The 13,802-nt window shown below is 43.5% G+C and overlaps 1 protein-coding gene across 1 annotated transcript in view; it reads right to left on the bottom strand.

Moving 5' to 3' along the window:
* The window catches only part of LOC139571090 (secreted frizzled-related protein 5-like), a 43,451-nt gene extending 30,414 nt beyond the window's left edge, over positions 1–13,037 (bottom strand). Inside the window, exon 1 of the mRNA XM_071393626.1 lies at positions 11,945–13,037. Within this exon, the coding sequence (XP_071249727.1) occupies positions 11,945–12,533 (589 nt within the window). The 5' untranslated portion in view covers positions 12,534–13,037. The remainder of the gene's footprint in view (positions 1–11,944) is intronic.
* Between the last annotated feature and the right edge of the window lie 765 nt (positions 13,038–13,802).

The following is a 13,802-nucleotide window of genomic DNA, read 5'->3' as shown; positions in this document are numbered from 1 at the left end:
AACCAAACCAAACATTTATTTATTTATTTGAATCACATTTTTATTTTGGGTACCTCCGACGGCATTCTGCATACCCCTGGGGGTTGCATCGCGCTTACCCCAGTTTGGGGATACCTGATCTACACTGATTGAAGTGGATTTAACAGGTGACATCAATAAGGGATCATACCTTTCATTTGGATTCACCTGGTCAATCTTTGTCATGGAAAAAGCAGGTGTTCCTAATGTTTAGTACACTCAGTGTTTATACCTGTGGGTTAGTGTGAGTAAGCTTGCTATGATCAGGTATAGCACGTCATTGGGAAAATGCATTAGCCATCTGCTGACTGTACTTTTCAAACAAAGCTGGGTCTTTGCTTACAGTTGTAGTAAATACTTCTTTGTCATGATTCTCTCCCCATACAACATCCCACTAGCCACCCTCACTATAATACAGAAGCATTTGGAAATGTTGAATTTAGACAAGGGACTTAGAAGCAGATATGCTGACATACAGTAACTTAATTTTTCAGGTTTTTCCACATTTGATTATGTTACAGTCTTATTCTAAAACTAATTAAATAGTTTTTTTCCCTCATCAATCTACACACAACACCCCACAATGACAAAGCAAAAGCAGGTTTTTAAATGTTTTTGCTAATAAATAAAAAAACAAATAAAAGAAATATGACATTTACATACTGTATGTATTCAGATCCTTAACGCAGTACTTTGTTGAAGCACCTTTGGCAGCGATTACAGCATAGAGTCTTCTTGGGTATGATTCTACAAGCTTGGCACACCTGTATTTGGGGAGTTGCTCCTATTCTTCTCTGCAGATCCTCTCAAGCGCTGTCAGGTTAGTTCGGGAGCGTTGTTGCACAGCTAATTTCAGGTCTCTTCTGAGATTTTCGATCGGGTTCAAGTCCGGGATCTGGGGCTGGGGAACTCAAGGACATTCAGAGACTCGTCCCAAAGCCACTCCTGCCTTGTCTTGACTGTGTGGTTAGGTTTGTTATCCTGTTGGAAGGTGAACCTTCACCCCAGTCTGAGGTCCTGAGCGCTCTGGAGCAGGTTTTCATCAAGGATCTCTCTGTACTTCGCTCTGTTCATTTTTCCCTTGATCTTGACTAGTCTCCCAGACCATGCCACAAAAAAACCTCCCCACAGCATGATGCTGCCACCACCGTGGGGATGGTGCCAGGTGTCCTCTAGATGTGACGCTTGGCAATCAGGCCAAAGAGTCACACCAGAGAATCTTGTTTCTCATGGTCTGAGAGTCTTTAGGTGCCTTTTGGCAAACTCCAAGCAGGCTGTCATGTGCCTTTTACTGAGGAGTGGCTTCCGTCTGGCCACTCTACCATAAAGGCCTGATTGGTGGAATGCTGCAAAGATGGTTGTCCTTCTGGAAGGTTCTCCCATCTCCACAGAGGAACTCTAGAGCTCGAGTTCTTGGTCACCTCCCTGACCAAGGCCCTTCTCCCCAAAATTGCTCAGTTTGGCCAGGCGGCCAGATCTAGGAAGAGTCTTGGTGGTTCCAAACTTCTTCCATTTAAGAATGATAGAGGCCCCTGTGTTCTTTGGGACCTTCAATGCTGCAAACATTTGTTGGTACTCTTACCCAGATCTGTGCCTCGACACAATCCTGTCTAGGAGCTCTACGGACAATTTCTTCCAACTCATGGCTTGGTTTTTGCTCTGACATGAACTGTCAACTGTGGGACCTTATATAGACAGGTATGTGCCTTTCCAAATCATGTCCATTCAATTTAATGTACCACAGGTGGACTCCAATCAAGTTGTAGAAACCTCTCAAGGATGATCAATGGAATCAGGATGTACCTGAGATCAATTTCGTATCTCATAGCAAAGGGTCTGAATACTTATGTAAAAATTGCAAAAATGTCTAAAAACCTGTTTAGCTTTGTCATTATAGGGTATTGTGTGTAGATGTAGGAGAGAAATATTTATTTAATTCATTTTAGAATAAGGCTGTAATTTAACAAAATGTGGAAAAAGTCAAGAGGTCTGAATACTTTCACAAAGGCACTGTATATTACCTGATTGTTAATTTAAATGCATAATAACAGAGTATCTTTGGACAAGGGAAAAAAATCACAAATCAAATTTCTTTAAATTCATGATTGCTAAGGGAATATCTAATTAAAAGTAACTTCTTCAATTCACTTACATCACAAGACAATATAGTATGGACCCTGGTCAAAAGTAGTGCACTATATAGCGATTAGGGTGCCATTTGGGACCTATTCACTGACTGCAGCCAGCCCAGTCTAATTGATTTCCCCTGTTAATGAATAAACAGGACAGAGCGTTGGTTGTGCTGTATAGAAGGAATGCATTCTCCTGACACAAACCCTGGCACTGAGACAACTGGGAAGCCAGCCAACACACCACAACCCCAGAGAAATCACAATCTATTACTCTATGGGATGAATAAGATGCAACAGCCTCCAAGTGAATCGTTCAAAACAGGCAGAGCAGAGAGGGAGAGAGAGAAGGCGGAAAGCGAGAGAGGCTGTTTGTGTGTGTGTATGTGTGTGTGCGTGTGTGTGCGTGCGTGTGTGTGCGAGAGAGAGAGAGAGAGAGAGAGAGAGAGAGAGAGAGAGAGAGAGAGAGAGAGAGAGAGAGAGAGAGAGAGAGAGAGAGAGAGAGAGAGAGAGAAACTGTCTTTCCACCGTGAGAGTTCCCATGCATTAACACAGTGAGGCCTGCTATACAGAGGGGGTCAGGACTTTAATTGTGTGTTGCTGATGATAAGACAAGGGCACGCACACACACACACACACACACACACACACACACACACACACACACACACACACACACACACACACACACACACACACACACACACACACACACACACACACACACACACACACACACACACACACACACACACACACACACTGAGGGTTTCTGTGTGACTAAGGAGTTCACCTCGATGCGACCCAGTGCAGTGAGGCATGTTGAACTCTGACCCCTGTCATTATCAGGCCAGACGGCTAGTTAGGACCAGGTGATAACCTCCAACCTTTGACTTTTAACCTTTGGAGGAGAACGGGCTGGCCTGATAATGAATGGGCTCTCTCTCACTCCCTCTTACTTTCTCTCTCCTCCCTCTCTCTTTATTTAGTTCTATGAGTACATGTTTGCATGCATAAGTATCTGTACATGGTAGTACAAACTGGACAGGGGTCATGTAAATACACTAGCCTCTAATCATTTCGTTAAAGTGGTCAGTGTATGTTCTAAACATTGACAGACAGTCAGCACTGTCATAGCCAGTTCCCAGATCTATTTGTGTTGTATAGGTCCTAAGGTTGCTGTCTGACCAGTGACCATAGGAGTTGGCAGGAAAGATCTGGGACCAGTCTAACACTGTCAGGTCACCAATAGCACAATGACCACTAGTCATACTGCTGGGCTGATGTTAAAAGGGAACATCTGATCCAACGCTCTGTACACGGAACACTGGCCATGCCTTTGGAGAATATTATTTCTGTTCTGTAGAGGACACACACTCACACACACACATACACACTGTGGGTATAGGATTCCTACAGATGCGAGAAGCGTGCTGTATTTTAGTGGTCCCAGGGGTCGGCCTGCGGGGCGATGTTTAAACTCTTCTCTGTCTGTGAGCATGGTGCATTTAACCAGATGTTAGCCTCACTGACATAAATCACATGCTGTATTTCATGTGTGTGTGTATTTCATCCCCGCCACAGCAGCGTTTTATGTCAGAAGTGTCTCTGCTCGTAAGTTAAACGGCCCAAATGAGCCGTGAGATTGTGACCTGTGCATAGTTTATTCATAAAAGCCCCTCTGATACATGGGAGTGTGTGAGTGTGTGTGCAAATATGAGTGTGTGTCTATGAGTGTGTGTCTATGTGTGTGTGTGCGTGTGTGTGTGTATGCATGTGTGTTTATATGTGTGTGTGCGTGCGTGTTTGTGCGGGTGCGTGTGTGTATGCATGGGTTTGTGTGTGTGTGTGTGATACTGCACACTCTGTTTAGGATCAGTGTTATTCAATCTGACAGTAGACAGCAGGCCAGTCATCACACACCCAGTGACCAACAAGATGTCACTGTCTCAAATTTTGACTGGTTAAGGTAAATGTTAAGGTTGGGGATAGGTTTAAAACAGGAAAAGACAAGGGTTAAGGGTTGGAACAGGTTAGGGTCAAAACAGAAAAAAGTTGATGGTTAAGTTTAGGCATTGGGCCTCTCGAGTGGCACAGCGGTCTAAGGCACTGCATCGCAGTGCTTGAAGCGTCACTATAGAAGCTGGTTTGATCACAGGCTGTGTCACAGCCAGCCGTGATCAGGAGACCCATAAGGCGGCGTACAATTGGCCCAGTGTCGTCCGGGTTAGGTGAGGGTTTGGCCGGCCGGGATTTCCTTATCCAATCGCACTCTTGCGACTCCTTGTGGCGGTCCAGGTGCCTGGAAGCTGACTTCGGTCGCCAGCTGGACGGTGGTTCCTCCAACACATTGTGTCAAGAAGCAGTGCAGCTTGGCAGGATCGTGTTTCGGAGGACGCCTCTCCCGAGTACATAGGGCAGTTTCAGTGATGGGACAATTGGAAATTATGAAATTGGGGCGAAAAAGGGTTAAAAATACATATATAATAATACGTTTAGTCATTAGTTCCCGACTGGCTAACGTAAGGGTTAAGGTTTGGGATTGGGTTAAAACAGAAAATAATAACAACAAGTGTCCTAGCCTACCAGCTCTCACAGCCTCACGTCAGAGTTAGACGTTCATTTATGTTTCTCAACACAGTACACATAACACCCTACAACACAGTACACATACACACTTGCACTGTCAGTCCAATCCTCTTCTGCTTGTTATGCTTTCATACACTCCAGCCTCCCTGTTCCGCTCTCTCCTATAACAACCCCAAAACCCATGGTCCCGCCAGGTACCGCTGCTTGTTTGTGTTGCCTTGCTATCTCTAGGTGTCAGTTTCATGTAATCACACACCCAGTGCCCAAACACACACACACACGTACATGGACATGTGCACACACATAGCACACAAACACCACAAGCACACAGACACACAGTTGGACATTGGTAGTGCTCATCTCACTCTATCTCTCTTGCACTCTCTCTCTCTGAAACAAGAGGTGGAAAGTGAATCTAACTCTGTTGTGCTAGTTTCTACACCAGCTCCCTAACCGTGTTCTCTTCTCCCTTTCCCTCTTTCTCTTGCTCCCTCTCGCTCTCTCTTTCCTCTCTCTATCTATCTTTCCTCTCTCTCTCTTTGTCTCTCTCTCTCTCTGTCTTTCCTCACTCTTCCTTTTTCTCTTGTGTATGTGTGTGTACGTGTGTGTTTGTGTGTGCGCGTCTGTGAATGAACGTGCACGTGTGTGTGAATGAACATGCATGTGTGTGTGTGTGCGTGCGTGTGTGCGTTCGTTCGTGCGTGCGTTCGTGCGTGCGTTCGTGCGTGCGTGTGTGTGTGTGTGTGTGTATCTGTGCTATATCATGTAATTGCAGAATAGCTAGTATCTGGTTCTTGCAGACAGACAGGAGAGATCCCTCTGAGTGATAAAAAGTCAGAAAGACTATACAGGGAAGAATGATCTAGAGGTTTCTAAAGACCAACCATTCATTACACTTTGAAGTGATTTTAGAGCTCTGAGTAGAGGCACAGAGGCTATGAAAAAAAAGTTTAACAAATAATCTAAAAAGACCTAAAAAAATAAATAATGTGCTTTGATTTGTTCCATTAAGGCCACCTGTTTATGTGCTTCTATTTTAAAACTCTGAAGTTCCCCCTCAGTTCTCCAGATACTATCCGGGGCATCCCTAGACCAGACCAAGTAGTGTATGTGTGAGATACCTCTAGGCTGGTACTCTACCATGTGGAAAAAATGTGTCTTCACCAGTGGGCAAAACATTTCAAAGATTTTACTGAGTTTTACAGTTCATAAATGAAATCAGTCAATTGAAATAAAATCATTAGGCCCAAATCTATGAATTTCACATGACTGGGAATACAGATACTATATGCAGCTGTTGGTCACAGATACCTTAAAAAAAGGTGGGGGCGTGGATCAGAAAACCAGTCAGTATCTGGTGTGACCACCATTTGCCTCATGCAGCACAACACATCTCCTTCACATAGAGTTGATCAGGCTGTTGATTGTGGCATGTGGAATGTTTTCCTACTCCTCTTCAATGGCTGTGCGAAGTTGCTAGATATTGGCAGGAACTGGAACACACTGTCGTATATGTCGATCCAGAGCATCCCAAACATGCTCAATGGGTGACATGTCTGGTGAGCATGCAGGCCATGAAAGAACTGTGACATTTTCAGCTTCCAGGAATTGTGTACAGATCCTTGAGACATGGGGCCGTGCATTATCATGCAGAAACATGAGGTGACAGAGGAGGATGAATGGTACGACATTGGGCCTCAGGATCTCGGCACGGTATCTCTGTGCATTCAAATGGCCCTCGATAAAATGCTATTTTTTCAGTTTTCAGTAGCTTATTCCTGCCAATACCCTAACCCCACCGACCACCATGGGGCACTCTGTTCACAACGTTGACATCGGCAAACCACGCGCCCACACTTGCCAAATATGTGGTCTGCAGTTGTGAGGCCGGTTGAACATAATGCTAAATTCTCTAAAACGATGTTGGAGGTGGCTTATGTTAGAGAAAGGCACATTTAATTCTCTGGCAACAGCTCTGGTGGACATTCCTGCAGTCAGCATGCCAAATGTACATTCCCTCAAAACTTGAGACATATGTGGCTTTGTGTTGTTTGACAAAACTGCACATTTTGAGTGGCCTTTTATTGCCCTCAGCACGAGGTGCACTTGTGTAATGATCATGCTGTTTAATCAGCTTCTTGACATGCCACACCTGTCAGGTGGATGGATTAACTTGTCAAAGGAGAAATGCTCACTAACAGGGATGTAAACAAATTTGTGCACAATATTTGCGAGAAATAAGCTTTTTGTGCTTATGGAACATTTCTGGAATATTTTTTTCAGCTCATGAAACATGGGACCAACACTTTACATGTTGCGTTTATACTGTATGTTTTTTCAGTGTAGATTGCGTCTTTAGAGGAGTTTGGTAGCAGTTGTGTGTTAGAAGGATTATTATGGTGTGTCTGAAACGTTGCAGGGTTAGGTGTAGTATCAGACTAAGAGGCATGGAGCCGGTACATCAGAGAAGCTCTGGATCTTAACAGCATGTCAGCAGCCTCTAACCCGCCAGGCTAGAACTGATAAGGGTTCAATCTGTTTCACACACACACACACACACACACACACACACACACACACACACACACACACACACACACACACACACACACACACACACACACACACACACACACACCCACACACACACACACACACACACACACACACACACACACACACACACACACACACACACACACACACACACACACACACACACACACACACACACACACACACACACACACACACACAGACACATGCACGTTTGCCAAGCGTAAATCTCAAATGCTCCACTCTAACAGGATGGAGACACACACCGGGAGCCATATTCAATCAAAAGCTGTAACCAGGTTTCCAGAAAAAAGTCAAAAATGTATTTTGTTCTTGAAATCTTTTTTTTTTTAATGACACTGACCCTGTGATCAGTGTTTAAAGAAAATGCATTACTCCGAACATAAGAGAGTAAAATATTTAAATAATGCATTTATTTTATTTGTACCAAAATTTGGGTATTTCAAAAGCAGCATATGTTGTAATATCACAGTGTGTGCTTGGACTTTGCAACTTTATTGTAACTATTTGACCATGAACCAGTCATTGAAATGAAATGTACACTCTGAAGTAGCCTATATATTATAATTTGAATAGATAAACATGTGGTTTTCCATATAAAAAGATAAAGTTCAGGTACAATTCATGCCGTCTACTTTCCAAGGACCATGTAAAATAGTGAGTTATGGCTCAGGAAAGTGAATATGTCACATAGTTGATTCTAGTCCTATAAAAACACAACATATATTTTCATAATGGAATATGATCTGCATCCAAAATGGCACCCTATTCTCCATATCATGCACAGTTTTTCAAAAGCAGTGCACTACATATGGAATAGGGTGCTATTTGGGACACACATTCTCTCCTCTGCATGAGCTCAATGAAACAGCTTCTATGAATATCTGTCTTCCAATACTATCAACGTAGACATGTGCACACATGTTGAGTGTGTGTGTGTGTGTGTGTGTGTGTGTGTGTGTGTGTGTGTGTGTGTGTGTGTGTGTGTGTGTGTGTGTGTGTGTGTGTGTGTGTGTGTGTGTGTGTGTGTGTGTGTGTGTGTGTGTGTGTGTGTGTGTGTGTGTGTGTGTGTGTGTGCGTGTGTGCGTGCGTGTGTGCGTGTGCGTGTGCGTGCGTGCGTGTGTGTGTGTGTATGTGTGCGTGCGTTCGTAGACACTTGCTGAATGAGTTTTCCCTGAACACTTCATATTTCCTGATGAAACATGAAAGGTTTGCAGACTTGTGTTATCATTCAGAGTGTCTGATTAAAACTGACACGTTTTCCTAGATTAAGTCGGCCATATGTCTCTTTCATCCTTCTCCTATCCACACTTTACATTGTCCTCCTGTCCTTCTCGGCCAAGTTTGTCTGACTCTATTAAGCCAGTTTCTTGTCTTTGTACTCTTTTAAATAGAATGTTCAGTCTGAAGCATAGAACCAGAAGGATTCTAGTATTACATAGACTGATTCTATTCATACTGCCTGAGATGGTGCACTGTAGATGAAAACCTGGGCCCAGATTCACAAAACCTTCTTAAGAAGACATTTCTTCTTAACTGCCATTTTCTCCTTAACTATAGACTTAAGAAGAAAGATAAGCAATGTTGCTATTCCTCAAAAAGGTTCTTATGTTTATCCATAAGCAAAAAGTAAAGAAGAAATTTGATTCTTGAAAATAAAGTTATTGGAAATGTTCTTAATTTCAAGATAGATAAACCCTTGTCTGAAACTCAGGGCAGTGATAAACAAATCTCATGAAAGCAAAGATGTTTAATTCACTCACAAACTTCAGCTGACAGTGTCAGTATTGACTATTTTAAACCCAATAACATGTTTTACAACAGTAATCTCAATAAGAAATATGCTAACATGATTGCCATTGCTAGCTAGATAGCTAGTTAAAACGGTTGCCTAGCAATAACCATCTTAAGAATTAAGAAGATTTGTAAGAAGATATTTGAGAAGTTCGTAAGAAAATCATCAAATCTTAAGATATTGTTGAGGAATTGCACTTAAGAACTATCTTATGAACTTCTTATTTTTTTTCTTAAGATGTTTCTTAAGTTTTTGCGGAACAAGTGTTTTGTGAATCTGGGCCCTGGTTCTAAATTGACCAACCTGGGTAGCAAAGTAAAAAACGAAACATAAATGAAGGAATGAATGAATGAAACGTTCTCTTTCCCATCCTCATTGAAACTGGAAGGGAACCACTCTCTTTTCTTTACTTTGTTCTTTCACTTTACTTCCCTCACAACCTCCCCTCTCTCACTTAACTCTCTTTCCCCTCTTTCTCCTCCCTCTTGTCCCAGCTTTTTCATTCTCTCTCTAAAGCCCACTCGTTCTCTCCTTCTTTCCATCACTCTCTCACCTCCCTCTTTTCTCTCTCCTTTTCTCCCTCATTCTCTCTCTTACACCCCCTTCTCCCTCACCCCCTCTCTCTAACTGCCCCCCTCCCTCCCTCCCTCTCTCCTTTTCTCTCTGTAGACTAATTCGCCCTCAGTAATTAGTTGGCTAGTTAATTGGCTGTCTAACTGGCTGACCAGACAAAAGACAGAGTAGGCTTGGACAACAGAGACACAGAGGAGAGTGTCCCCTTCACATTCTATAGACTCTAGACTCACATTGACTCTCTCTCTCTCTCTCTCTCTCTCTCTCTCTCTCTCTCTCTCTCTCTCTCTCTCTCTCTCTCTCTCTCTCTCTCTCTCTCTCTCTCTCTCTCTCTCTCTCTCTCTCTCTCTTTCTCTCTCTCTCTCTCTCTCTCTCTCTCTCTCTCTCTCTCTCTCTCTCTCTCTCTCTCTCTCTCTCTCTCTCTCTCTCTCTCTCTCTCTCTCACTCACTCACTCACTCACTCACTCACTCACTCACTCACAGTCTTTCTCTCTCCTCTCTTCTTTCTCCTCTATCTTTCTTTTCTCTCTCTCGCTAGTTGCCATGCACACACACACACAAACACACACATCAGGGGTCATACAGTTGTTGATTTGGGAAAAGTGTGTATTTCTCTGTCCTGCACTCGAGTCGTAGCCGGAGAGCCTTCCACGCTGCTTGTCTCTCTGTGCTTAAACTACTCCTGGCTAGTTTCTCACTAGACTCACTGTCTGTTCAATCAATCAATCAAATTTATTTTATATAGCCCTTCATACATCAGCTAATATCTCGAAGTGCTGTACAGAAACCCAGCCTAAAACCCCAAACAGCAAGCAATGCAGGTGTAGAAGCACGGTGGCTAGGAAAAACTCCCTAGAAAGGTCTGTTGTCAGCACATCACTCCTACCATATGAGATTTAATGCCATTTTCTGTTACATTAGCAAAAATATAACTAATATGTCACTGTCAGTAAAATATGTCTCAAATGGTTAAATATCACTATTTTTACATATACTAATGAGACCATGTTGACATTAACATTATGAATGATGATAATCTATTCATCACTTACTGCATGTAAATGTAACATTTTATATTTCATGTTATATCATTGTGAAGAATACTTAATCCCTTTCCATGAATTCTACGGGTATGTTACATAGTTTTTCTTATGATTCTCTTAAGATTTTCTTATAGAATAGCTCCCTGATCAGCCCAGTCACTGATAATGTTCAAGAAATGTTGCTCGCTAAAATCAGTTAAAATATTAAAAGTCAAATATGGTTTCAATCAGCATCTGATTTTGATATTTTCTTATTTTTTAGTTTTAACTGAGAATTTGTTTGGAAGCACATTTAAGTTTAGGGTCGGTTTCCCTGACCCAGAATAAACCTACTCCTGGAGTTAAAAGCTGAATGCAGAATCTGTGAAAGTGTTTTCAGAGAATCAGGAATAGCCTTAGACTGTGCCTGGTCTAAGGGTTTATCTGAAACGCTGCTGTCACTGAGATCAGTCTGAAACTGTCAACTTGTTCTTCATTTTATTTTTTACACACACTAGCAGTTCTACTGTAGTCTGATACATGAACTGAAAATGTTTCCCTTGTCTACAGTAACTTTTATTTTCATCTCTGCCATTGCAATAACAATAAATCGTTGCAATATTTGACATGAAAACGTCCCCTTGGTCTTTCTTTAATGTCACTCTGCTTTATAGTAGAAGTTATATTGAACACATGGACATTTCATTGTGGTCTATCTATTATTTCCAGCTTTCTCATACAGTAGAAGAAACACTGACTTGCATATTAGCTGACCTAACGGACTATAATACATTCTGATATCTAACCTGAAACATTACTATACTTTCTTCCCTAGCTACAGAATATCTTATAGCAGTTACATTGACTTAAAAGGTGTATATTTGTATCTATAACTATCAACATTGTTTCAGTGGTTTGTTCTTTCCTATCCAAAGATTATTCCTTCCATTACGTAAAATGAAACGTAAATCTTGTTCTACAATATCTTCTGTTCAAAGCTCTGAAGCAGGAGTAAGAGTTAACCTGCATTGGGGCTTGTGCTCTCTCCCATCTAGAGCCAGTGTGATGTGTGGAGGCACAAACAACATTCAACCTGACAAACAGTCAACTAAACAAGTTATTACTATAGGGAAGACACAATTACCATGTAATGTAGGGGCTATCTTTTACACAAGTTAGTATACAGTCTCTAAACATGCAAGAACAAATAAGGTTGTGAATAAGTGTGTGTGTGATCTTACCTGGAGCTGGGGTGGCCTGGTTCCCAGCAAACTGCATGGGGATACACAGATCATTATCAATAGGAAACTTATCACAGGTCAACATCTCTGGCCAAGGGAACCCGTAGGTTTCCATAACGGGGGCACAGCTATCCCTCACGGCCTCACACAGCGAGCGACACGGGTAGATGGGCCTGTCCAGACACACCGGGGCGAAAAGGGAACACAGGAACACCTGTGTATCTGCGTGGCACCGCTTGGCGAGGAGCGGCACCCAGCTACCCGCCTGCTGTTTGACCTCCGGCATGGTCTCGTGGTCCAGCAGGTTGGGGAGGCGCATCTTCTTGTAGCCCACGTTGTGACAGAGGCGTAAATCGGCGGGGATGTCCACACACTGCGGCTGCTTCGTGTAGAAACGACCGTTGTGGAAGTTGTCTGATTGCCAGCTGTAGTAGTCGTATTCATCGGCGGCCGAGGCAGGGGAGGTGAGGAAGAGGAGGAGGAGGAAGAAGGACATGGAGAGGGACAGTGCCATGGTGGAGAAGGGGTTAGTGAGTAGTTGTGCCCGCTTCTGCCTGCTGTCGCTGTGGTTCTTTTGTCCCTGTGCCATGTTGCTCCGAGCTCTTGGAGGGAGAAAGAAAAGAGGAACGTATCCAAATTGTCCAACGTGACTCGGGGATTTTGGAGAATAAAGACTGTGCTGAAGAAATAAACTATAATCCTTTTTTTCCTGTCCAAGAACGAGAGCAGGAGCTGAGACAGAAAACAAAAAGAAAGTGTGTATTCTGGTCTTCTTTCAACAGAGAGAAAATGTGTGTGTTAGTGTGTGTCCAGTCATCTCATCTCTGCGCTGGTAGAGCTCTGTGTCTCTGCCTCAGGTTGTTGTAAGTGGGGAGATAAGGGTGAGTCGAGGGTAAGACGAGGGGTCAGTGGAGGGTGAGTGCTGTGTGTGCCTCCTTTCCCTGTGTCTAATTCTCTGTCAAATTTTAAATCTCTCTATCTCTTTCTTGCTCTCTTCCTGCAGTTCTCTCTATCTCACTCCACAGCTGTCTCTTCCGCTGTCTCTGCCTCCACCTCTATCCTTCTCTCTCTGTCTGTGTCTAGCAGTGTGTGTGGAGCAGCTACAGTATATCAGTTAGTGGGATAGTTTCTCCCTGTATTCTGTCAGGTCCCCTAGCAGACTCCCAGAACACTCTCCCTCCCACTGGCCCCACACAGCTCTGCCTCAGCCTATCACAGGCCTCACACAGTGCTACCTCAACCAATCAGAGACCAGGGGGAGGTCCTGAGGGGGGATGAGATTCTCCACCCTCATCACCCTCTCTGGTAGACACTCCCTGAGGCAGAGAGAGGCAGGCTGAAGAGAGAGAGAGAGAGTAGCACTACCAATGTCCAAGTGTGTGTGTGTGTGTGTCTGTGTGCTGTGGAGAGAGAGAGAGACAAATAAAGAAGGAGAGTTAGAGAAGGAGAGCGAGAGGGAGAACGAGAGAAAGCGGGAGAGATAGGAGAGGGAGAGTAAGAAGTGAGAGAGGAAAGCCCAATGTGTCGAGACTGTTCTACTCTCCCTGCTCTCTCTCTCACTCACACACACACACACACACACACACACACACACACACACACACACACACACACACACACACACACACACACACACACACACACACACACACACACACACACACACACACACACACACACACACACACACACACACACACACACACACACACACACACACACACACACACACACACAGAGAGTGGGGTGGCAGTGAAATGTTTGTGCACTATATTGAGAGTCAGGCAGGCTACAGCAGCTACAGGTGGCTAGGTCGTTTGGTTACGCTCTGTGAGATATGCTAATGTCTATGGTGGTG

The sequence above is a fragment of the Salvelinus alpinus genome, chromosome 3, assembly GCF_045679555.1.
Source record: "Salvelinus alpinus chromosome 3, SLU_Salpinus.1, whole genome shotgun sequence".
NCBI lineage: Eukaryota > Metazoa > Chordata > Actinopteri > Salmoniformes > Salmonidae > Salvelinus > Salvelinus alpinus.
The sequence above is the reverse complement of the archived record's forward strand: the minus strand, read 5'-3'. Positions and strand labels throughout refer to the sequence as shown.